Here is a 26,989-nt window from a genome sequence, read left to right on the forward strand (position 1 = left end):
CTATACAGTGACATGAACTGGCTATTTTAATCTGTTCGATTCTGTGCACAACCAAGAAGGATTTTATTTGTCAGATTTCTGCAGCAGTTACAGATACCATGGGATTTGGAGATGGTATATCTAAGGTCCTGCCACTGAGGTGCATAGCTCAAATTAGAAAAACAAGATGACCAGTTAGGGGATCCAGCTCCCACGGAGACACCTCTGTGCTGCCCTCAGTTAAATTCTGGATATGTCTTTTAATCTTACAGCCAAACCCTGACAGTGAACTTATATTGTTTTGATATGAGCTGCCATTACCAAGGAAAACATTAAATAGGGCAGCCTCACCGCCCACTACATCAGTTTAGCTTGTCTGCCCTGAGGCGAGATAAGACTGTCAGGCTGGAAGCTGAATGTGGCTGCACATTGTTGGAGATGAGAGGACAGCATACATACATAATAAGCAAAGGAGAGGACAGCTAGGCTAAATAAGAAAAGAAACTTGTCAACAAGGAGTGAAAGCATGATAAGCACAGCGATGACTGGCTGGTTTTTGAGCCATCTAGAGAATCTACTCGACGCAGCAGCTATCATCATCACAAAGCTCACAACCTTAATTCCTTCAGCCGTGATCCAGGTCAATCATCCCATGCTAAAACACAGTTTAGATGTTGTGAGGATGATGTGCTAATTGTAAACGGTTACCATGGGGATCATCGGGCAGGCAGCACCATTCAGTAAGCACGTAATGTAAATGTTACAGCATTTAGTTTCAAGATGCAGTTATGTTAGTATTATTAAGGAGGCATTTCCCATTAAAGATAAGAGGAATTAGGCCCATGACACCCCAGAAGGCTGAGCAGTACTTATTTTTCTGCTTACAGAATGCACAAGATTCAATTTAACTGTTTACAGCATGATTACATTCCTAAACAATGCTTGCCATTTTATTATGCAACACAAATATAATTCGCTTTGATATATTCAGAGATGCACCGAATGATTTTCTGGTATCCGGAATTGGCCAATGTTTAGCTTGATCGGCGATGATCAGTGACCAGCTGGTCAGTCTCAGTTACAGCTGATCCTGTGCCAATCAAATTTGCATGCATGCGCCACACAATGGTTTACATTGCAAACAGCAGCACAGACTATTTTCAGACCTGCTGCAACCTGTTCTTAAAGTAATCCATCCCCATGCATGCTTCACGTGGTTTGAAAGCTAATGGCCTCTAGTTTCGCAGACCGGGCGAGGCGGAGGCGCAGCGCACCTGCGCTTCGCCAACTGGGTGTGGCCAGGCGGATTTTGCAAGTTTGGCACACCGTGCACCTGGCGCAGCTACTCCTCTTTCCCACCTCCGTCCCTCCTACCTGCGCAAGTCGGAAAGAGGGAGGAGAGAAGGCGTGGAATGGGTTTTACACACATCACACCAATCAAATGAGCCCCTCTCCTCGCCCTTAAATACGCCGCGCAAAGGCGTAATGAGAGTTTACTCAATTCGCCATGGCAGAAGAGAGCAGCAGCGTCACCACAATCATAAATCAATGTTGCGTTTCTCTCGTGCGCGCGTGCTCTCTCTTTCTCTCTCGCAGTCTCACTCTGTTTCTTTTCTTTTGACTTTTCTAAGATGACAGATGCTGAATATATACTCCCTATCTGATGCTGTGGCTGTTTGTGGTTGGCTGAGAAGGATGTGAACTCATTAGTTTGCAGCTGTGTTAATCAAATCAGGTTGGGTTTCCATTATGCGTGCCAAACGTGCCAAACGGTGCCAATCCCCTTTGATCTGACATCAGATGTGACGGGACAGTCGATATAGAGATACATTTATGTGCTGATTGCAGATAGTTGCATTGAATAGTGTTTTTTTGGGGTATTTATTGCATCGTAAATGTGCCTGATATTCTGGAAACCTGCCTGTGAGGTTTTAGTAACGTGTGCGCACTGTCCGCCGGTCAGCCAAACTTCGGCTTACGCCGGCTGCGCTGACAGTAGACCTGGTTTCAGCTGGCAAGCTTTTAGCGCACCTTCGGCAAAGCCTTTTGGCACGAAACTGTCACTGCGCCAAGCTGCATCTGTCGACACCTCCCCCTGCTGCGCCGCCACACCCATCTCAGCGCACCTCGGTCTGCCAAACTACCAACTGAGCGCGCCTCGGGTTGCGCTGCTCGAAACTAGCTCTGCACGGGGTTCGCCACCCTGCGCCACCCTGCGCCGTGCCGGGAAACTAGAGCCCAATGTGTTAAGATAACAAGGAGACTGGGGTATGCCACCCAAATCTGTATCTATGATGGAGTCGATTAAAAAAAAAAGGATAGCATGGCAAAGCTAATGCGAACTGTTTCTGTGGCAGCAAACGTTTTAACGCTAGAGACTAAAAAGAAAAGAAAATGCTAACGTCACTTGAACTGATAGTGAGTCAGATGATACGTCATGTTTGTAGTCGACCTTTGAAGATGAGTTTATGAAGATGAAGTTATAGTTCTGTTGGGTGGCTCTTTAAGTGGAAGGTACTGTCCACGTCATGAGCACATCATTTATGCTACATATCTGATGAGGTGATGATATCCGGTGAAGCTGGCAATACTACCCAGAGTTGATCATAAGTAATACTTTTATTAATGGAATAGCTTGTGTTTGTTAAATTTTCTCTAATTAAATGGCAAAGGACCCCAGCTTGTTTGACAAACATGGGCGTGAAATCCAGAAACCAGATGACCTTTGATCAAATACAAACAAGCTTAGGTTAAAACAGATGGCATACAGTACCACTCTGGCAAGAATGTTGGATAACATCCCCCCCTTTAAGAAAGCTATATGGCAGTTTCTCTATTATTTTGCACTTAGTGATCAATATCTCATTGGCACCAAAACAACAGTGTGAACACGGTGGCCAGTTTCTTCATGTTGACTGTCAATACATCAGCTGAGTTTTCCTGGTCGCTCAGCTCTATAGATATTTAATGTACTTGATTGTGTTGCTCACAGAGTTAATTCTTGTATTTTCTTTAATAATAATAATCACCTCTGTTGCCATAGAGAAAAGCTGGAGAATAAATTGCACACCCTGACTTGATGCCCACCTCTGAAAGTCCCAGTGCTGCAGTAAACTCTCATTTGGAAGAGAGTCGGAATATCTTAATGTGCCCTGAGCAAATTTTAGATGATGGCTGAAGCTTACAAAGTCTGAAACACCTTAAAGCAATACAGAAATGCCATTTGTAGAGTCTCCTGTTTGCTTATGGACTCAGAGAAACACTTGCATAGATGGTTGTTGATTGATAACTGTCATACAAATAATGGATAGTGGATTGAATGTATCGTTAGTTACCATGGTAATACTCACAGGTGTTGCAGAAAATGTAAGAAAATGTCATAAATGACTCATACTGTCAGTATGTATGTTTTCTTTCTCTAAGTTTTTAAAGAGTTAAAGGACAGATGTCTTGTTAGAGCCAACAGGGTTCATAAGTTTAAGTTTTTTGTACAAACAAGATACAAAACATGCAAATAATGATCTTTAAAGGTGCTGGTAGGTTGATTTTGTGACCTTTGGACAGAGCCAAGCTCGCTGTTTTCCCTACTTTCTGACTGTATGCTAAGTTAACCGACAGCTAGCTGTAGTCAAATATTTACTGGACAGATGTGGGAACTTTATCAACGAAGCAAATGGGCAAATGTCCAAAAATGTCAAACTATTCTTTAAATGACTTTAAATGGATCACTGTAAAGTGCTGCCATATTTTTATTGCATTGTAAAGCTGCTAACTGGTAATGACTGGTGACTTAAGAATCTCTCGACAAATTTACATTTCTTTACCACTGGAAACATCTGCACAGCCTTATTTAGCTTGGATTAGTTACAGCATATGACCACCAAAAATTGTTACCACCCTTTGTAGGTAGGGGTGTAGGTCGCTGAAGTTCAGATTTCTCTCGCGAATAAGCGTATAATGGAAATCACGCTACTCACTTAATTTGCACTGCTTAAAGGGGTAGTGCACCCAAAAATGAAAATTCAGCCATTATCTACTCACCCATATGCCGAGGGAGGCCTCACATCCCTTGCGGAGATCGGCAGGTGGAGCGGCTAGCACACCTAATGGCTGACGGCGCCCCAGACTAACGTCCAAGAACACAAAATTGAATCCACAAAATATCTCCATACTGCTCATCCATAGTGATCCAAGTGTCCTGAAGCCCCGACATAAAAAGTTGTTTGGAAAAACGTCATTTAAACTCTGTTTTTAGCCTCATTGTAGCCTGTAGCTCTAACTGCCTCTGTGTACACTGCGCTGACGTAAGACCGTGAGACATTGGCACTGCCTTCATGTGTGTTCACGTGCTAATCTGGGTCGCCATCAGCCATTAGGTGTGCAGTTGTGCTGCTAGCCACTTCTCCCTCGGATTTCCTTAAGTGTTGTGAGGACTCTAAAACTTAACCAGAGCCTCCCTCGACATATGGGTGAGTAGATAATGGCTGAATTTTCATTTTGGGTGCACTATCCCTTTAATTTGCGTATTTCGCCCTTTGCGTCACGTCCATCACCTCCATTGCGCCACTCGGCAGGAATTTTGCATCTAATTGTGTCTTCACATTGACTTTACATGTAATTCACTTGTTTTATTCACACCAAGTGTGAACACATTAGAAGTGGCGGTAATGCACCTAATACGCTGGTTGCCAACCGCCGTTAAAAGACAAGAAGAAGAAGAAGAAGAAGAACACATTAGAATCAATTAAGCTGTGTGAGTGAAAAAGCAAAGTACAGTAACCACAATTTAACGTTCACAACAACCAGTAAGTTCCCCGGATCAGGTCACTCACTGGGTCAGGGTCTCTTCCTGGGCTCAATTTTATAACAACAGAGTATTAAATATCTGGCAAAATACACAAATATACAAGATGAGAAGTGTCTCTGGGGAAACCTAGACAATGTGTGTTAGCTGTTGTGGTGCGTATAAAGTAGAATCTATTATGTCTTACAGTGGACATTTGTAGTCAGTTACCTGACAAGGTAAAACCTTTGTTTATGCTGCATTTGGTTGAACTGTGACATGCCCATTGTATGGTGCACTAAGTGCTTCATTCTCTATGGCTTTTCCCCTCCAAAAACTGCCTAATTAAGTCTAAAAAATGATCTCCTACACAGGAGATAATTTCTCATACTGAGGAGATTAACATAGGTTTTAGCCAGTATTGGCCACAGAAGGGTATTCTCAGGGCTTCCATAGCATTCTCGAGTGCATGCTGATACAACATGTAATCATTACTCTGCCACTCCTCAAGTGTTAAAAAAAACCACAGGCCACAGTTTTATTTTGTAAAACTTTTGTAAATCTCTTCTGTCCTCTGAACACGATTACTGTGCCTGTTTCTGCAGGAGACCACACACTGGGTTCAGTCAAGAGGCACAACTAGTTGACAATTCAAGATCAGTGCATCTGTTTGTTATAATGCACTCACATCTATATTCAAGCCATCATCATCATCATCATCATCATCATCATCATCATCATCATCTGTTGAAAGCTGTTCCTATTGTGATATTGGCTGACATCAACATGAAATCAGGAGCTGGTTGACACATTCATTGGATTCTTGGAAAAGTAGTGGAAACTGTTTGTTCAGAGACAATATGGTTTGCCTCGGGATAGTATGTTCTTTCACTCGCTCCTTCCTTTTATATAAAATCCATAAAAAATAGACTTGACATAAGCAGTTTGTTCATCTTTTATTAGTGTTATTTTTCAAATAATTTATGTGAAGTAAAAAAAAATCAAGCATTTCCTAGTCAACGTTTGAAATGTTGGTCGACAATTAATGGAGAAATGCTTATTTTAAGATGTAAAGGGTTCTTTTTTTTTTCTGAAGGAGTGTTGTTGTTCTCCCAACTTGTGAAGTGCAAGTGCAGGTTGCGGTTTTATTTTGAGAAAGCTGTGGTGACAAAGTGAGTGCCTCTGTTTCACTAACGCAGGGTCAAAATATGCAGAGTGAGAGAGCGGGAGAGAGATTTGGTGCTTTCTGTTTTCATCTCGAGAACGAATGTACTTTGACATCTCTGGGGAGAACTGTTACTGGTTGCCTTCACAAAGTGCGATGGAAAATGGCCCTACGTTTTCCCCCTTTTTTTTTCTGAAAGAGATGGGTCAGGGAATATGACAAAGCTTCAGGGCATTTAGCGTAGTGGGAGGAGTGGAGGGAAGGAAATAGGATTACAGAATGTAAGAGAGAGGATAGATGGGCCTTTTACGGTCAAGTGGTTTGCTGGTTAATATTTTAGTACGAGTATTTGAAGGGAAACATCGTAGTTAACCAATATCTGCACGGCCCCATGGGAAAAAGGATCTTTAAGTCATTTAGATGGTTCAGGGTAGATATTAACAAACAGTCGTTATGGATTTGAGTCAGTTTCAAACTGTCTGTGCTGTTTGTCTTTTGACGATCTGATACTGAATGAACTCAAACAGAAACACACCAAAGTTTAACGTTACAGGTTTTGTATGTCTCTTAACTTTGTGATGTCATAGATGAGTACAGTCAGGCTTCAGGGGAGTATTTCCTGACCCGAATACCTCAGATTGTAAGGACAGTACAGGAGAGTATGTTTTCATCTCGTGACTTTTTTTGTAACTGCTGCACACGTTCTTCCATGAACTGCAGCGGTTGCTTCTGGTGTTTCTTTCAACAGTGAACTTGAGAACAAACACACTAACTACTTATTGACCGATGCCGCTGGAAAACACCAATAACTTGTCGACTTGTTAACGTATGCATGAATTGCCCACCGCACAGCTGCCACACAGTTTTCCAAGCAATTAGAAATGTTATACACCCATGTGGTGTTTAGCACATGTAAGCCAATCCAATTATATCTGCAAGCTGCACCATAATAGCTACTTATAGCTCAGGAAGATTCATGCATTGAAATGTGTTAAAGGGACAGAGCACCCCAAAATCAAAACTGCATATTTTTTTTAATTATACTTGTAGTGCTAGATTGGTTTGGTGCGAGTTGCAGAGTGTTGGAGATAACAGCCGTAGAGATGTTTGTAGGGTTGTGGAATCAATCAAATTTTTTTATCAATTCTGATTTTGGCTTATGGAAACAAGATAATTGAGATAAAGTGAGTATTGTGCCCCATTCTATTTCCCAATGACTCTTTAGTTTTGTCTTGTGTTATAAATCCAGCACATCCCGTTTCAGTGGTGTATGGTAGTTAGGACGGGCCCCAGTGTATGTTCATATGATGGGCCCTAGTGTAACACTTTGCATCTAAACTAGCTACGACTTGACATTGGACAACATCAACATACATATTACCCAGGAATCATCAGTGCAAATCTGTGTATGACAAAAATACCAAATAAAATAAGAAAGTATTCATTCAATTAAATATTTATAGTAGTTTATTTGTTGTTACATAGTTTATGTAAAGTACACGTAAAATTTTATTGAAGAATAGATGGCTACTGACCAAAAAAAAAAAGATTAAAAAAAAGAAAGAAACCATGATGGAGATGGGTTTGCCTTTACATATATGGCAGTTGGCCCCACTTTTTCTTAATTTAACATGAGTTCGGCTTTGAACATGGATGTATTTCTGAGGTGGCAATCTGATTGAGTTACAAGAGCCTGTTCTCTGGCCAACACGCCGTTGGAAGGCCCTCTCTCTGCACTGTCTGCATTGTCTATTTTTACACCCCTGCCCCTTTCCTTTACAGCGGTGCACTCGATTTTACCAACTTGCCAACTTTCTCGCTATATTTAGCAACTTTTCAGCTATTTCATAAAATTCCCTGCTGCCACCACAAACGCTGAAGGTGTTTATATTGAGCTATCATTACATTAGCACAGAATGGCTGCCAACATTTCAGTTGACAGCATCACCCAAATGTGTTAGTTAGCGAAACTGGAAGGCGAGTCCTTCTCCCCACAGTGTACACGCAGCCACCTACTGTGGATTCAACCCAAAATACTAACTCATGCTTGTGTGAACGAAGAAGTGGTGCGCTCGAGGGCTGTTTATCATATGAAAGTCAAGAAAGACACTTTTTTGCACCCTGATGAAGACCTTAGGGCCGAAACCGGTCAATGTTTTAATGCAAGTAGTTTTGTTTTGTTTTTTTTAAATAAAATGTTTTTAACCTAGTTTAAGTGCGTTTGTTCCTGCACACATGACTGCCTGAAGTTTAATGTTTCCTTCATAATAATTAATGCTAATACTTGCATACTACAGGTTACATCGGGCCACAGTGCTTGAGCTCTCCTACAGTTTGCTTTTCCATGTGCATTTTAGTCAGTCCGTTGTTTCTGCAGGTCAGTCTTATGATGGATGACGACACCTGCCGACAGTATCACCACACAGAAGGAAGTGTGCATCTACTGCTAGCTTACCTAGCATCACTGAGCTAGCTAATTTTACAGCTCAGCCGAGGAGGACGCTATTTATGTTTACATCTTGCGCTGTCACGATTATGAGCGTCTTGTCTATGAGTAGATGCACGCTTCCTTCTGCGCTGTGATATGGATGGTGGGTGTAGTTCTGTAGAAAGAAAATAGCTCCTACATTAAACTTCTCACAACAAGTTCTGTGGATTATCTTGAGTAAACGGGTCATGATTTTTAGAAAGAGACATTGCTGTTGAGTTTTTCAATTGAACTTTTTTGGCACTTTGAGCACCACAAGCCGAGTGCCGTCTAGTTCCAGTCTACTAAAGAGAGGGCAGATATCTCAGTTGGTGTCTCCAACACTCTGCAACCCACAGCAAACCAATCTAGATTAACAAATACAAGTTCTTACCCTTCGTGCTATTTATAAAAAAATATGTATTTTGGACGGTGAACTGTCCATTCATGTAAGGGTAGTTAGGGATGTTTTTGTCTATTCATAGGATTTTGGCCTCTTATGTTTTGAGTTCACAGTGCTTAAGGTAAGAGACACGTCATCACTCGTGAATGATTCATTCGGAATAGTTCTGGTGCAGACACAGACTCAACAGTCCCTGCGGTCCAGAGTTGGATCAGATCCTGGCAGCGTGCCCTGCAGGAGGGCGTCTGAGCCCGCCCAAGCATACAAACAAACGTGTGTGTTAAACCACCTGTTTAAGCCTTATTCAGTGTTGTTCTTGGCTTCACCATCGCTTTGGGTCAGCGAGACTTTGGTTGGACTTTGCGTGGGGTATTATACTTTCATGCAGGTCTAGTTTGTTTTTGTTTTCGAGTGTGGGCGATACACTGAAATGTTCTGATGCAATGTACAATGAAATATTCAGTGACTAAGTGGACATTGCACCTGGTGGAGTCTGACCCGTATGAAAAATATAACAGATAACTTTACTGCGGTGTGAGTAAATGACACTTTATGAAGTTACATCCATCAATGCAAGAGTTTCCTTTGGCTAATTAGTCATCAAACTAAACAAATATTGTTTCTGGTTAAATGTTCTCATTCCTCTTTAATTTCATATTAGACAGTGTACAATGAGCTCCATGCAAGCAGTTGAAGCCAGACACACTAATTGTGATTCTATGCTGTTATTACAGACAAACACTATAGTTAGAGAGGGTAAAGTGCAGACTGACAGCTTTGATTGGACTGTATTTTTAGCCATATGATCTACTAAGAAAGTATAGTTGTGTGGCCTTTCTATGCACTTTGATTCTTTATTTCAGTGCTGTGAAGGCTCTTTGGACAGATTAGGGTTATATTAGCAATTTTTATACATTGTCAAAAATATTTATGGGATCTGAACTGTGCAAGTCCGCAACCCATAAACATCACCATGACACATGCTGTCTACAGTAACTGTCAAGATCTTTTTTTCCCCCTCCATCTTTTTGCATTTCAAAGCGTTGTATTTTGAGAGGATTAGAATAAAGGGAAAGTTGTAGATCTGTTCTGGTCAAACAGACACCATGCACTGAAGTCTATTTTGTGAACCTGTGCAGCACATCCATCAACCGAGTGTCAAAATGAATCACCCTGTCCTCTGTGAGTCACATGGCTCATAACTGTCTGTGCCTTATCCTGAAGTTTTAACATAAAAGGACCAAAATATATTGAAATTAAGAAATGCTTGCTTATGACTTCCTGCCTGACACTTCAGATGTTGTTCGCTCATGGCTGTCACTCTGTGTAGACAAGATTGTGTGGGGAGTGAGACGTTACGAAGTTTTAAAGAACAGAGGAAAACAAGTGATCTGAACGGATGTGCAAGGACAAACCCAACAAAGTAAAGACAACTAACTTATGGCTGCTTTTGATCAGGATGCTAATCAGTACATTTCCCATCATTTGTTATTCTCTCTCTATCTGTTGTTTTTCATTTGAATTAGAGAGAAGGACATTGACAAACAAAGTGGCAGAGGGAGAGGGTGTCTAAAAGGATGGAACAGGACAAACCCAAATATCAACCTCATAGCCACAGTCACATCCACCTCACATCCACCTTCATAAGCTTTGTATTTTACAAAAAAAGTTCTGCAGAATTGCCACTTTCAGCAATAGGATAGAACACTCAGCCCCTCTCTTCAATCAGCTTAATATTTTATCAATTTTTAAAATAAATGTGTATCAAACCTGTATATTAATTTACAAAATCTTGCATCCGTCTGCTTCATTTTCCATGCCTTGTAAAGAATTTTTCCAGACTAACAGTGATGTTCATAAGTATAATACGAGACATGCCAAATGTTTACATCTTCCAATGTTTCATACTAGGCTTTGTCAATTCTCCATCAGATATAGAGGGGCTCAGCTTTGGACATATTCAAATTGCATCTCAGTCTACCTCACTCAAGAGTTTCAAATACAGGCTATGGTCCTGTCTGATGAACCAAACTCTTCAAACTGATCACATTTAACTATAATTGACCATCCTCTATCCACTGTAAGGATTTGACTGATTTGTCTGAATACAAGTGTGCTTTGGCACGTGCGTATACAGTCGCACACTCCCATGCTCGCTTGAGCACGCATACACACATACACTCATGCACACACACATACGCTTATGCTCTCACTCACAATTCTATTTGTTGTTGTCTTTGCTTTTTGATTCCATGTTTTTGTATTTGTTTGTCTGTTTTTTGCTATGGACTTATTAATATATGTTCTTAATGCTGATATGGTGAGATTCCCTCTATAAGCCTCTCTGGGTTTTTTAAATCTCACCTGCACAATCTGCTTGCTGTATTCTGTCGGTTTTGTTTGCTTGTTTTTCTTTTTTACTGTGCAAATAAAAAAAATAAATAAATAGTGAATTGTATGTTTCATATCTTGAAAGGGAAAATAGGAAGTATTTGGCTTTATTAATCCTCCTATACACAGTACTGTTCTGCTAATGCCCTACAATGTAATATTAAGTTGCCCATTGACTCATATATTGAATATTGTTTCTCTCCCAATACACAGATTTTCAAATTTATGTTGGTTCTTTATCAAAATGAAATGATATGTAGTAAAACAATATTTAAAGCAAATGTAAGAATTCTTACTTGCAAGTAATCAGAGCTGATTTGGATGTCCAGACATCATTAACCTATCTGCATGGGTCAGTGTGGTAACAACTCAGGTGTCAGTAAGTACATTAATACAATGGTGACGTGGCTTTCAACATGGAACATGGTTTGCAGAAATGTACAATGCCAAATGTAACATTTTTACTTTATTATGTAGCGAATATGTTGAAACTTTACATGTCTTTACGTTTCAGCAACCCCGTGATTAAGGTGGGGTTCTGTTTAGGTACAAAAACCATTTGGTTACGTTTAGTAAAAATATCATATTTTGGCTTAAAATACCCGGTTTTGGTGCCACAATAACAGCTGGAAATTTCTCCTATGTCTCACTACAAAACATCCAGTTTTGGTGGCACAGTCAAGGCATGGAAATGCCACAATGTGTCACTTAAAACACCCAATCTGGTGGCACAATACAGTTGGAGAGGCTGCCTATGTCTCGCTTAAAACACCTGGTTTTGGTGGTGCAGTTATGGCTGGAAATGATGCAGATGTCTTGCTAAAAAACATCAACATTTGGTCGCACAATCATGGCTGGAAATGCCACAATATCTCATTGAAAACTCTTTATTTTGGTGGCACAATTACAGTTGGAGAGGCTGCCTACATCTTACTAAAATACTTGGTTTTGGTGCCACATTCATGGCTGGAAATGCTGCAGATATCTTGCTAAAAAACACCAAACTTTGGTGGTATAATCACAGCTTGAAATACCACCAAGGTGTCACTTCTCAACTACTGTTTTAAACGTGGGGAGATGTTTAGGCATAAAAAACACTTGTTTATGGTTAGTAAAATATCATGTTTTGGCTTAAAATACTTAATTTTGGTGCCACAACCACGGCTGGAAATTTCTCCTCTGTCTCACTACAAAACATCCGGTTTTGGTGGCACAGTCAAGGCATGGAAATGCTGCAATGTCTCACCTAAAACACCCGATTTGGTAGCACAATACAGTTGGAGAGGACGCCTACGTCTCACTTAAAATACCTGGTTTTGGTGCCACGATCACCACTGGAAATAGTGCTGATATCTTGGTAAAAATACCAACATTTGGTCGCACAATCACGGCTGGAAATGCAACAATGTCTTACTTAAAACCCTTAATATTGGTGGCACAATTACAGTTTGAGAGGCTGCCTATATCTCGCTTAAAACACCAAGTTTTGGTGTCACAATCACGGCTGGAAATACCACCAAGGTGTCACTTTTCAACCACTGTTTTAAATGTGGGGAGATGTTTAGGCATAAAAACCACTTGTTTATGGTTAGTAAAATATCATGTTTTGGCTTAAAATACCCACTTTCGGTGCCACAACCATGGCTGGAAATTCCTCCTATGTGTTACTGCAAAACATCCGCTTTTGGTGTCAACATTAAGGCATGGAAATGGTGCAGAAGTCTCGCTAAAAAACACAGACCTTTTGTGGCACAATCACGGCTGGAAATGCCACAATATCTCACTTAAAACACCTGATTTTGGTGGCACTATTACAATTGGAGAGGCTGCCTACTTGGGTTATGTTTAGGCACAGAAAACGTGGTAAATATATTAAATATCATGTTTTGGCTTAAAATACCATTTTTTTGCCATAATCTGTTTTGAAATGAGGCAGATGTTAAAAAACAACCAGTTTTGTTGTTTGTTGGTATCGAACAGTGGTCTACAGTTTAGCAGCCATCTTGACAAGGTCTCACACCCTCCACCATCCCCTCCACCTCCCGATCACAAAGTCAGCTCAGAACTACATCACTTTAGTAACGTTGATATGATATGTATAAAACATACAAATGTAACATATCTGTGGTTTGCAGAAATGCACTACGTCAACAGTTTCTTCTGCCGACTGCACTGCAAATATACATAAACAGTAGTATAATGCCATTTTCATTGCTCCTCCTCTTTGAGTAGAGGTAGGTTCTGTACCGCTTGAATGTGATGATACACGCAAAAAGCACATATTGTAGTACAGCTGTTTTCTGTGTTGTTTATGATCCTTATGCTAATGCCATTTCCACTATAATACCATGAAACATTATCTGAATATACTGATTCAGCACTGCCTCATAAACCAATCACTGAAATGTTTCTGCTGTTTCTCTTCTCTGTGTCAGCACTTCATATTTTGTGGCCTGATCATTCTCACTGAAGCAATGTACGGCTGGCACAGTTTGAAGAGGAGCGGACGGGGGGAGGGGAGCGTGTTTAGGTGTTGAGGATAACATTAGGACTAAAAATGCATAGAAGGAGAAATCATTTGTTATGATGAAACACTCAATCAGTGTCAACATGTCAGTTCACTCACAAAATCCACTGCCGGCGGTTACAGCTTCTCATGTGGTGGGAGCTGGTTTTCTTTATTTTGTTGCTTGATAGAAAAGAAGAGATAAAAGGAAGGAAAATAACTTTGAATAGACTCCAGCCCTCTCTGTTGTTCCGCCTCCAGCCTCTTCACTGTATGTGTTGACCGAGCAGGTGTGGCTGTAGTGTGATGCTAATATATATCAGAGTTTGTGTGGTTAAAATTATGGTGGCTGATGAAGACAAATGCTCCAGAAATGATGCCGATTTCAAAAAAGGGTGCAGGAAGCCAAAAAGCATTAAAGGAAAACATGTTGCAAATAGACACAGAGGTGCAGTGGTTAGCAATGTCTCACGGCAAGAGGTTCGAACCCCAGGGGGGAGCCCGTCTGTGTGGAGTTTGCATGTTCTCTCCCCGTGTCAGTGTGGGTTTTCCCTGGGTACTCCTGCTTCCTCCCACAGTCCAAAGACATGCAGGTTAATTGGTGACTCTAAATTGTCCATAGGTGTGAATGTGAGTGTGAATGGTTGTCTGTCTCTATGTGTCAGCCCTGCGATAGTCTGGTGACCTGTCCAGGGTGTACCCTGCCTCTCACCCAGTGTCAGCTGGGATAGGCTCCAGCCTCCCGCAACCTCCAACAGGATTAAGCTGTTACAGAAAATGAATGAATGAATGAAGGTTGTAGCTGCTGCGGTTGTGAGCCAATCACACATTAAATCAAAGAACGCCTACAGAAGGATATGTAGGCATTGTTTGACTTAAAAAGTTTCAATGCAACTTGGGCACTGGGTTATTTTGGTCGATAACCTTAAGGCAGTGGTTCCCAACTGGTCCAGCCATGGGGCCCAGATTTGTTCTAAGATTAGTTCAAGGTCCACACAGTTTAATATATTCATACGTCATACTGCATTTGGCCATGTTGTGAAGGTAGTTTGCTGTCTCTGTTTCTGTGCTAGAAATTCACTGCACTTCAAAAAAAGTGTTTTTTACAAACTTGACACATTTGCAAGTCGCTTGTGGTCCATTCAGAATTATCCCAGGACCCACTTTTGGACCGTGACCCACCACTTAGGAACCACTGCTTTAAGGTATGGAATGTTGATACCCAACCATATGTCTTGAAAGGATTGCTTGAGGCTCTGAGAATACCCAGCTGCTGCATATGGTAAATGCTCACTTATCATTGCAAGCATGTATGTGTGAAATATGTATTTGATTTAAAAAATACCCCTTAAAATTAACACATCGTTGTACATAGGCTTATCTGGGTGATCCTGCTCAACATAATCACACAGTATGTCTGAAGTCACTTCCTCTTGGTTACAGTGACTGTGAGAACATGAGCGCTGTGAATGGATAATCCTTGTAAACCTTAAGTTGTGTGAATATTGAAGTGGGATAAGTGTTATCTGTACATGTAAGGAAGTTGATGTGTATAGCTGTTTACATGTCTACAGCATGTACTGTAATCATGTCAATGAGGCTCAGTCTGCTCTTCCTGTTCCTTTACATGGATTGCCAAGCCTCAAAATTAGGATGGATGAGTGCATTTTCCCAGCGTTGTTTCATAAGCATAAGCTGAGAGTAACTGATCTTTACCTCCTGTTATATGTACACACTCTCTGAGCAGCGAAAACAGATTTAAATTTTTCATCAGTGTAGTTCAACATGTGCAAATAATGCATAATGCAAATCTTCTATCTGATGCTGGTGTTTTAACTCAGAACAGTCCACTGTTGGGTGAAATCCATTCGTCTGTGTTGGAAAAAATTTGAGTGAGAATTAAAAGAATAGAAAAAATACATTTTAGACAACATATCTTCATACCTAAAGGACAGAATAGGTTGTTTGCCAGTGACTCAAAAAACGACATATATGACCATAGGAGAGCACCTGCAACAGGCACACATACTGATCGCAGTAAAAATCTGGTTAACGTTGCACGCCAAAATTATGTGGTAAGGTTTTAAAAAAAGATCATGGTTTGGTTAAAACAAGTAGCCTATATTTGTTGCATAACTTCAGTGATGTACGTACGTTACTTGCGTGGGGTCAGTTAGTGCGGTGCATACTTAAATGTCATGGTTAACTTTTGGTTTCACATGGGACACAAACAGCTGTCTCCCTAGGGAAAGTCTTGTTCTTGTTTGACCCATCTATCAACCTGACTTTCCCCCCTGTACAGACTTTAGCACTATTCGGACGGGATTAGTTTTACATAGGCATGTGGGGTAATGTCACTTTACCACAGGCTGCGGTAATATTAACGATATAAGAAATATCAGTAAAACTACGACAAGTGGGAGGGGTAAATCCATTCACGCACCGCTGTCCTCTCCTGTCGTCATGTGCGTATGACATTGCTTCCTATGCGTACCACACTCCTTCCAGGCAAAACACAGAAGATGGGACCTTCTTTTGGTTTTGAACGGCGTACGTCATAGGCCCACAGTACCTGAGGTTTCGCACGGACTTGTCCGACTGTGAAGTGCAAAACTGAGTGCTTCTTCAAGAGCTTCCATGCTTGAAAATCCACGAAAAAACACTTGTAAACAGGATATGATGAAATATCTACACACACATATTTACTGCTGGTCTATTCGCACGAGATTAGTATTACCTGAGGGTAATTTTCCGGGACCCTTTTACAGAAGGTAAAAGTTGCGGTAATCTTTACTGACATCGTGCAGTAATGATTACTGACATGGCACATTCGGACGGGACTAAAATCTCTGGTAATTATTACTTTACCCCACGTTAACTGTACCTGGAAAACTAATCCCGTCCGAATAGGGCTCTAGTCGCTCTTCATACTACGTCATCTGACTTCCTCCTTTGCTCCCGTCATCATTACCAAGGCCACTAGAAGTTGCCACCTAACAATAAACATAATTACAGTATGGCTCATAATAAGGTGCTTGGACAGACCGACCAAATGGACGTTTTTTGGTGAGGGTGGGCTGGTATAAAAGCCTAAGTGGAATTTACAATAAAGTAGAAGTCCAATTAATTTAACATTATTACAACTCCATTAATTTTGATCGCCTTTCGAAGTTCAGTTGTTATTTTTTTGTCCTTTTCGCTGACTTCACTTCTTCTTTTGTTCCTTCAGGTCCTCCAGTCATCGTAGGAATGAGCATCAACATAGCGAGCATCGACTCCATCTCAGAAGTTAACATGGTAAGTTACAAACTTCTTTGTTTTTTTGTCTCCAATTCATCCTTCACTTCCCAAACAGCCAACCAGAGGGAGTTGCCAGTGCATTATCGAATGCATGATCCCTATCTGGCTTCCCACACACAAACATTGCCAGCTGTAAAAAAAAGCGTGTTAGGGGCCATTGTAGACCAAAGAAAATACTGAGCCGGGACAGGGGGGTAATATTCAGAGAAAAAAAAGTCTGAATTTCCAAGATTAAAGTTGTAAATTTATGAGAAAAAAGTAAGATATTCTCTGAAATTGAAATGGTAAATTCACAACAAGAAAAGAAACATCATAAAATTACCCAAAGCAAAGCACCCCAGATGTCCCTCTCCCCAGCAACGCTTTCCTGACCTTAGGCCAGATGAGATATATAATCCCTCCAGTGTGTTCTGGGTCTGCCCCGGGGCCTCCTACCAGTTGGACACACCTGAAACACCTCTGACGTGAGGCGCCCAGGAGGCATCCTGATCAGATGCCCGAACCACCTCAACGGAGCAGCAGCTTGACTCTCAGCTCCCTCCGAATGTTTGAGCCCCTTACCCTATCTCTAAGGCTGAGCCCAGCCACCTCATAGAGGAAACTCATTTTGGCCACTTGTATTTGCAATCTCATTCCTTTGGTCACTACCCAGATGTCATGACCATAGGTGAGGGTTGGGATGTAGATCGACCGTAAGATGGATGGATCCTAAAACAATGAATATATTATTGGGTTATAAAGTCATACATTTGTGAGAAAAAAACTCAATAACTCTCTAAGACTTAACATAAAAGGGACTGTTTTTTGTTGTTGTCGTTTTTGTCATTTTGTCTCGAACGATTGATCATTTCTTCAGTGTAATTCTGCCAGACAGCACATTGACAGCATTCATGAATGCAGGCTGAGCTGTGAAAAAAACATGGCCAGCAACTGAGTGTCATTCTGTCTCTTAGCACTCTATTCTAATTAGCGTGACTCCTCCCATATGGTGAGACAGCTTTTCTATTTTTTGTTTTCTTTCACCCTCTCTGTCTTTCTTTCTTTGGTTTATTTGTCTTACTTCTGCTCGTGGTGATGGATTATGTGAGTTTTAAATGTATTGACTCTCACCGATTCAACAAAACGCACACAAAGTTTGAAACTGCTAACTGTTTTTTAATTTAGACAGTCAAGTGTCAAAAATTGCCTGATATTAGACAGAATAGTCAACTCATTACACTGCTTTAACAAAAGCGCTTTGAGTGGTCGGAAGACTATAAAGGCGCTATACAAGTGCAGTCCATGTACCATTTACTTTATAGTCGTACCTTTCAATACAAAATACTCATTATGGCATCATTAATCACAAACAGGATGTAAAGGATACTCGCTGTGTTAACATGCGTCATGCTCCAACACATGGAGTGTGGATAAACTTGCTATTATAACAGGCAAAAATGATCCAAGACGAATGGAACACAATATTTAAAATCACTGGACTGTGTAGGTTAGAAATGGAGCCAATGTGTATCTTTCATATGTCTGACTGTAGACTACATTACTCTGACCAGAGGGGTAATGATGCATTAGCAGGCAGACATTATATCTCCACTTAAGCACTTTCTCAGTTAGATACAGTAAAGTACAGCAGTACTAGCACAGCTGTATTTATTGGTTTGCTGCCCATGTCCTATTTTACAAATGCTGAGCAGTTTAGTTTTACTGATTGTGTAAAAGAGCAAAACAGTTTTCGTGACCTGAGAGTTTAAACATAGTGTTGTAGTGCCCTCGTAGCAGATGCATTGGTTTTGTTGCTGTTGTAGATTTACTGAATAGAGGCATTTTTATTCTGTTATATTTTCATGCCTGTTAGTACACACTACCTTGTTCTTGTTCTTTCCCCTACATAACTTATGGTATTATCTGCCAACTGACTGAAACCAGTATTAAACTTTCTGCCTGGGATAACATCTGTGTTCAAAGTCCCAGCTTTGTCTGTTATTTCTGAAGGGGTCACTCAAACCAAAAGAAAAAAAAAAACAGAAATGCATTTTTTTCTAAATTGTTCCCATAGCTCATGACTTTCTGTACAACTGAAATTGTTTTTTTTTTTTTTTTCGTCTGTGACTTCATGTACGTTTCTCCTCCTCTCCAGGACTACACCATCACAATGTATTTCCAGCAGAGCTGGCGAGATAAGCGTTTGGCCTATGGTGAGCTGAAGCTAAACCTGACTCTGGACAACCGTGTAGCAGATCAGCTTTGGCTCCCTGACACCTACTTCCTTAATGACAAGAAGTCCTTTCTTCATGGCGTGACGGTAAAAAACCGTATGATCCGACTGCACCCGGACGGCACTGTCTTATACGGGCTGAGGTAAGAATGCTTGAGACATCTCACTGGTGGCTTACATCAGCATTTCTCTTTTTAATTTGTGACTAATCAGCACTGTGTATTTGCTGTTATTTTGCATCCACTTTGGTTTTGTTTTCTCAGTTTCAACATTTATCTGGGTGAACTTTTGGTAGAAGCTGCAATTTTCAGAAAAGAGCTACAAAAAGAAAAAAACAATATGGCTGCTGAGATTTTGTTTAGCTAAAAAAGAACTTTTTAATTTACACAAACTAACCGTTGTGCACCACAAAAGTCAGTACTGTTAAGAAAACTGATTCAGCAACACATGATCAGTGTGTAGGCCTATCGTCTGTGGGACAGATGTAAAGCTCTGGGTAGCCCTGCACTAACATGATCAACTTTTCCGTATTTATCAGACTGAATATTTACAGGAGAAGGGAAAGATATCTGTCGGCTGTGATTGGTTTGTAACGTGACTCCTGTCTGACTGCTGAGCGTGGCCTCTTCCTGTGTCTGTCCTTTCAAATTAAACTCCCACATGGTCCAGTCATATAGGTTTTGATTTATTTTGACAAGGTGCAGCTCCCAATAGAGTTTCACGTTTGTTTTTTTGTTTTCGTTTTTTTTTCTGCGACTAAGTGACCAATGAAATCTTGCCAACTACTGGCCTTTCTGGTCGACTAACGTTTGGTCGACTATTAGGGGGCAGCCCTATTATACATCCATTGTTTGGAAGGAAGGTGGAATATTATAGAGGAGGGATGGATGGATTTTTTCATGTCTTTTTGAATTTTACTTTTGCAAAGATTTATTAATGCAAAAGATGACGCCTCGGAAGAAAATCTGGATATACAGGAAAGATATTTCATTCATGCTGGGATAGGGTTTACTCCTCCGTGACCCTGAACAGTATTAGCACATACAGAAAATGGATAGATGGCATCAGCAGTATTTAGAAATCTATAGCAAGAGCAAACACTTCATTAAATATTAGACTGTAGAAAACAGGATCACTTAGCTGACGGATGGGAAGGAGACTTTTAATTAGAAAACTGCTGCCTTTATCATTTCCTTCTGTCATGTGGCAGCAGTACAGCAAGTGAAAATTTTGATAACCTCACATGTGGCGCCAGAAAAACAAGATCACCGCTGCTAGTATTTGGTCCTGTGGCAGAATTATGACAGATTTATTTTTGGCAAGAAAAACAGTCTTTAAAGCTTTATTTATAAGTTAGCAGTCTACAAAGTTCTGAGTGTGACTCAGGACAAACAATAACAATGTTTTGGAAGGAATGGGGTTCATTTAATCCAAGACTCACTGTCCCAGAAAGGCTAAAAAAAGGTTCAAAATACTCACCACCTAAATGTCCCAGATCACTGTGACAAACTAGACAATTCAGTCAACAGTGAATGTGCACACAGGGACCCGTCTAAAATCCCTTGGGGATGGCTAAAAGTACGAAAGCGTCCTGAGGTTTGTTCAAGCTCAGAACGGATTGCTGCTTTTCTTAACACAAGTCATTAAAATAAAGTCGTTTGACGGAAGCAAAGAAGCTGGGAACGTGTTTTGTTCCATGAATAAAAGAAAATGGCAGTGACAAGGTGTAGATCATATGAAGTAATGAATTATTAATGCAATAATCAGTATTCAGAAACTCTGGATTACTGAATTGGTGCTGACACAAAAGGAGATTTGATGGCAAAAGTTTTTTTCTTTTTCCTTTTATGACTCTTCAAAAGGTATCAGCTTTGTAAAAATGCAGTCTCACTGCCGCCGAAGACCATGTTGCAAATGTCTGCCTACTGGATAAATCTTTAAGGTTTGTTCTTTACCCTCTGTGACAATTTCATATTGGTCTGGCAGTCGCCAGAAGGAAATGGTGCCACTGTATATTTTTGCAAACCACAAATATGTTACATTTGTACATTTCATACATATCATATCAATGTTTCTAAAGTGACACATATGAGCTGACTTTGTCATCTGGATTAGGAGGGGATGATTGATTGCATTGACACCTAGACGAGACACCCGCCAAGCAGTAGACCACTGTTTGAGACGAACAACCAACAAAAGTGTTTTTGTAGCACGTCATTGCTGCATTACCAGCAGCTTTTTAGCCCCAAAACAAGTGGGGTTTTAGGGGCCCTTGACGTTTTTCCAGCTGTTTTTTTAGCCCCCTAGCTTGGGTGTTTTTAGCAACCCGAGGCTGTTCTTCCAGCAGCTTTGTAGTCCCCAAACAAGGGTGTTTTCTAGCAACCCTTGACTGTTTTTCCGTTGGCTGTTTTGCTCTAAACATGTTTTTTCTTATCCACCCCATGGCTGTTTTTCCAGGCACTTTTTATTACCAAAATGATTGTGTTTTTTTTGCAATCTTTGAGTGTTTTTACAGCGTTTTTTCAGCTCCCAAAGTTGTGTGTAATTTAGTGAACTGTAGCTGTTTTTGTAGCACTTTTTATTTTTTTTGGTTAGCGGTGGCAACTTACCCTGCAAATTTTCAGCCTCTCTATGTGGGTGTTAAAGCAGCTTTTCGGCCACCAAAATTGGGTGTTTTTCCAGCGGATTTATAGCTCCCAAACGGGTTTTTTTTTAGTGACTGGTGGCTGTTTATTCTGCGGCTTTTAAGCCCCCAGATGTGGGTGTTTTTACAGCAGATTTTCAGCCCCCAAGTGTGGATGTATTTTAGTGACCTGTAGCTGTTTTGTAGCAACCTTTTTAGCTCCCAAACATGAGTGTTTTTTAGTGAGTGGTGGCTATCCTGCAACTTTTCATCCCCTAAATGTTGGTGTTGTTAAAGCGTTTTTTTCTAGCAGTTTTATTGCTCCCAAACATAGGTGTATTTTAGTGACCTGTAGCTGTTTTTGTAACAGCTTTTCAACCCCAAGCATGGGTATTTTTTAGTGACCTGTGGATGTTTTTCTACAGGCTTTTTAGCTTCCAAATTTGAGTGTTTTTTAGCGACTGGTAGTTGTTTATCCTGCAACTTTTCAGCCCCAGAATGTGGGTGTTTTTGGAGTGGCTTTTCAGCCCCCAAACATGGGGGTGTTTTTACTCGAGTTTGCAGCCTCCAAACGTGGGTGTCTCTTAGTGACCTGTGGCAGTTTTTCCAAGAGCTCCCAAACAACTTTTTTTTTGCGATACATCACTGCATCTAAAGTGGCTTTGTACCCCCCCAATCATGAGTGTTTTTGAGTGACCCATGGCTGTTTATCCACTATGGATAGTGCCACGAAAAGCAGGTTTTTTTTTTATTTCCCAGACATCACTGTATCTCCTGTCGGAATAGTGCCACAAAAAGCAGAGTTTTTTTAAGCCCAAACCATAACTGAGTTGTTGTTTTTTTGCCTAAATCTAACCCCATGTTAACCATAGCATCGCTGAAATGTAAACAGTGTGTCTGCCACATAATAGTGCACAAATGTTACATACAAATTCCATGGTTTGCAGAAACATATAATGCCAACATTTTTTTCTGGCGACTGGGTTGGGCAATGCACAATCTTGGAACAGCATGCTCCCACCCTGAAAAGGGTCTGGAGTGGGATGAATACATCATTTGTTAGAGGAATACGTCAGCAGGTACCAGTGGGATCTGCTTCAATACAAGCCACTCAAATCACCTTCTGTCTTTCCCCTTCTGCTGCTGGTTAATGGTTAAAGGGATCAACTGAACTGAGACAGAAGGACCTCATATACTGCAAACAATTGTAGCTAATATAGGTGGGAATAACTCATTTGTGTAAGTGCTAATTCAGCATAAATCAATGAATTTAATGTATCTTTGATTGTTTTAAATGTGAGCTAAATGAAAAACTTTACATACGTGTGCCTCCACCAAATAAAAGCAGGTGGAAATAGGATCAGTTTCACGCTGTTTGGTGCCAAAATGACACTGCGCCACCTGATCTGAATAAACATTCCCAGCTGCTCCACTCAGCGCACGTACCTCAGCACATCCAGGTTCCTTTGGAGCCACAAAAGTACCAAGCAGGCACAAGCACCGTAAAATGGGCTTGTGCCAGAAGAAAATAGCATTACACCTGCATTTGCACCTCTACTGGCTTTGTGCCTGCATGAAACAGAAAGCTAAGGCTGTTGCTGGGGACACCAGCATCCTCCAACATCTCATCTTCAAGCATACTGCACAGGGGTTTACTGTTACCATCACCCACTGCAGTAATGGTAAAAGGCAGATGGCGTCAAGCCCTTGGATCTGTCCTCCAGACCATTTTTTCAGCATTGTACAGTAATTAGAGGCAGTGCATAATCTACATGCCATGGTGATTTCAGGACCTTTACAAGCCTCCTGTAAGCATGCAATTAAATCGCTTTGTGAAAATGTTTGACTTTGCCCAAGGGTCGTGCGGACATTTTCTTTTTCCCAGAACAATAGATGTAACTTTAACAATAGATGTTACGTTCTCAGTTCAAGTCATTTGAATGCCTCTCAAGTTTGAACGCTTCAGGTTTTTGTTGTCTTGAATGCATTTTCTTGTAAAGACCGCCTGTTTGAATCCATCCCCCGTGCTACTCTTGAGTAGAATGCAAACTGTGGACAATCACATTACACACACTGCTGCACCCAGTACTGTGCTCTCACCTATCCACTCACTGTAAAATGTGCTGATACTGCTGTTTGTCTTTTATTTTTAAACCATTATTTACCTCGATTCATGATGCTTACAGTGATTTTAATCTGAGCTGTGCTCATTTGTGTTGATCAACCACCTCTATTTATTGTATTTGTTTTAAGTACAAGCTGTACTTCACAACTGTGTCCACATGTTTTTAACCAATGATCTCGTGTTTGTACCTGCAGTTAAACCAAGCAGATTACGTCAGCTTTTTTTTTTTTTCTACAAACCAAAATGTGCATGGATGCAATTAGGATTATTTATAAAATGCTGTAGTTACAAAATGTGATTTAAAGTGACAACACTCTAAAAAATTTCGTATTTTGCAACCATTGTTGAGGAATCAACATTTGAATAACTAAAATCAGATCTGATTCTGACTGTTCATTTACCTAAGTACTGTTTTTATAAACAACTCTGACGGACTGAACTTCAGTGTTTCAATTTCATGATACTTTATACTTCAACACTTCTACAGTTTGGAGGGAAATATTGTCCTTTTTATGATGCTACATTTATGTTACAGATACAGTTTCTAGTTACTTACTTTTCTAGTTATCAGATATGGCATATGATAAGCCTATGAAATTTTAGTGTTGTTTGTTTGTTGGTGGTGCCTAACCATTTTGACCTGTGACTAAAAAATAGTCAAGGAAATAAAAGGGAATAGTCAAGAGGGGAAAAAAATAGTTAAGTAGAGCTTTGTTATTTTAATTGATGCATCAGTATGACCAATCTAATCATGACATATAAAATGTCATACTGCCGACAGAGGTCATTTTGCCTCTGAACAGAGTACATTTGCCTTAAAACTTCAATTAAAAGCCTAGTCCCAATTAAACGCCCAGTCCCTTTTACTAGCCCTGTGTGGCTACACATCTTGACAAATAAACGCCTGTCATGGTCTGGTTGCCAAGCAGGGTTTTTTTTTTGGTTTTTTTTGGTTCTTCGGATGTATAAAACTGGGTTGTTCCGTTAGTCCGTAAGGGTCCTCAGATCAAAATACTCAAAAAGGTTTTCCCATAAAAATGAATCAAGGTTGTGAGGATTTTTTAACAGGATAAAGTGGGGTTGTGACGGTATGCTGGGTGCTGTAATCCCTGAGTGCCGTAACTCACTCTCTCTCTGATGTGCTCTCAGTCGGAGCTAGATCAAATGAATGATTCATAATTGATATGTTTTCTGAAGCCTAAATTACCAAGTTGATTGTATTTCCCATCTTTGCTGAGCAACAGTTTTATGTGAAAGGAATTAAAGGCCTTTCCCAAATATAGGCCTGTTGATTTCAGTAATTTAAGCAAACAATAGCATGGGCTTTTAATTGAAGTTTTACGGTGTTACATTTTGCTGATAATAAGTCTGTACTCTTACTTAAGTAGGATTTTGATTGCAAGATTTTTGCTGCTACTACTGCTACATTTACTACATGACCTTAAAGGGGATCTGTTATGTTCATTTTCAGGTTTATACTTGTATTTGGGGTTTCTACTAAAACACGTTTACATGCTTAAATGTTCAAAAAACACCTCATACTGTCTGTGCTGAAACACCTGTATTCACCCCCTTAACATGTTCCAGCAGGAATATGATCAAAAATCAGGCAGAAATTAACAACATCGGCAACCAAGATTACGTGTTTTCCTGATGTTAGCATGTACCTACATGTAGCAGTGTACTTGTGTATAGCTGCACTTTTTACCGTGAAAAATGAACAATAAAAGCTTCTAAACTAAAATCGTCACAACTTCTTTATGCATTTACCTCATCATTTGAAACAGTGGTCATAATTAATATAAACATCTGACTTTGTAACATTTGATAAATGACAGAAAATAAGTAATTTAACTTGGTCTATAAATTGCTTATAATTCCCTGGGAGTTGCCATAGATTGTGAGAAGTAATGATGGTGTCCAAAAATCAAATCAGATCTGGAAAACTTCCCCAAACATGTCTCTATAACGAATGTTGATTTTGAAAACCTTGTTTAAGGTGTCATATTGAGATATATTGCAGCTAGATTTTTACCATGTGCTTTATTTTTATGTGAAGAGGACGGAGGTCTGAAGACTGCTGAGTGGTGCAGGAGAACATTTGGGTGTTGCAAACAAACAAAGTCATTGGAAACATCAATAAAAGAAGTCGGTGTCAGTAGAAAGTGTCCAGCCCTGTGTGCATGATAGAGCAGCTTTTTCTAACTTGCCAGTGAGTTGAAAGGCTGAATCATCGTTAGCGGACTGACAATCCTGTTTGATAGTGCGCTGGGTCCTGAGAGCATTGAGGGCTTCATTGAGCTAAGCTTTCGCCAGATGGTGATTTCTCTCTTCCCATTCCGGTGAATCTGCTCTCTCGAGTTCCTCTCTTTATTAAACCATGGTGTAGTACTATGATCTTCTTTGGAAAGCAAGCCGCCTCACAGAGAGGGATTCAGGAGTAGACTGTGTAGGTGTCAAAACTATTGCTCATATATTTAAAAGCCTCCCTGTCTGTAGTGCTGAGCCTCTGGGATCCACCTCCAGACTGCTTTTAGTTGTCACGTACTGCTGGCACGATACATGGTCTGAAAAGCCAAGAATGGCCTGTAAAAATGAGTGGAGTACACCTTAAATTGTGAGTTAATAGTTCTTTCCTCCTCAGACGCCTACTAGTGAGCTCTCAGTTTGTTTTGCAATGCATTTGCATTGTATTCAAATTAAAGAAGTTACATTTGCGACAGTTATTCTCAAACTCTTTATAGTTCTTTGCCCCTATAGTCATCTCACACCTCTTCGTGACAGTGATAAAAAAAACAAAAAACACAAACGGACTCATCTTGTATGGCAAGCCGTTTTAACATGTAATCGCTAGACTGAATATTCATTACTGATATCTGCAACATAATTTTGCCTAGTCAAAACTCTTATTCAAGATATCTGTGATTAGATTTTGACTAGTCAAAACTCTAATTACAGATATCTGTAATTCAGTTTTGACTAGTAAGATTCAAACTATTTTTGCCATTCATGTGTATGGGGTTTGTCATTATAGA

At 40.3% G+C, this 26,989-nt stretch overlaps 1 protein-coding gene across 3 annotated transcripts in view; it reads left to right on the top strand.

Moving 5' to 3' along the window:
- The window catches only part of gabrb4 (gamma-aminobutyric acid type A receptor subunit beta4), a 344,554-nt gene that overhangs the window by 289,257 nt on the left and 28,308 nt on the right, over positions 1 to 26,989 (top strand). For all 3 annotated transcript variants that reach the window (XM_050034395.1, XM_050034380.1, XM_050034388.1), the window contains 2 exons: positions 16,924 to 16,991; positions 19,129 to 19,349. In XM_050034395.1, the coding sequence (XP_049890352.1) occupies positions 16,924 to 16,991; positions 19,129 to 19,349 (289 nt within the window). The remainder of the gene's footprint in view (positions 1 to 16,923; positions 16,992 to 19,128; positions 19,350 to 26,989) is intronic.

This window comes from Epinephelus moara, chromosome 3 (assembly GCF_006386435.1).
Source record: "Epinephelus moara isolate mb chromosome 3, YSFRI_EMoa_1.0, whole genome shotgun sequence".
In the NCBI taxonomy this organism is placed as follows: Eukaryota; Metazoa; Chordata; class Actinopteri; order Perciformes; family Serranidae; genus Epinephelus; species Epinephelus moara.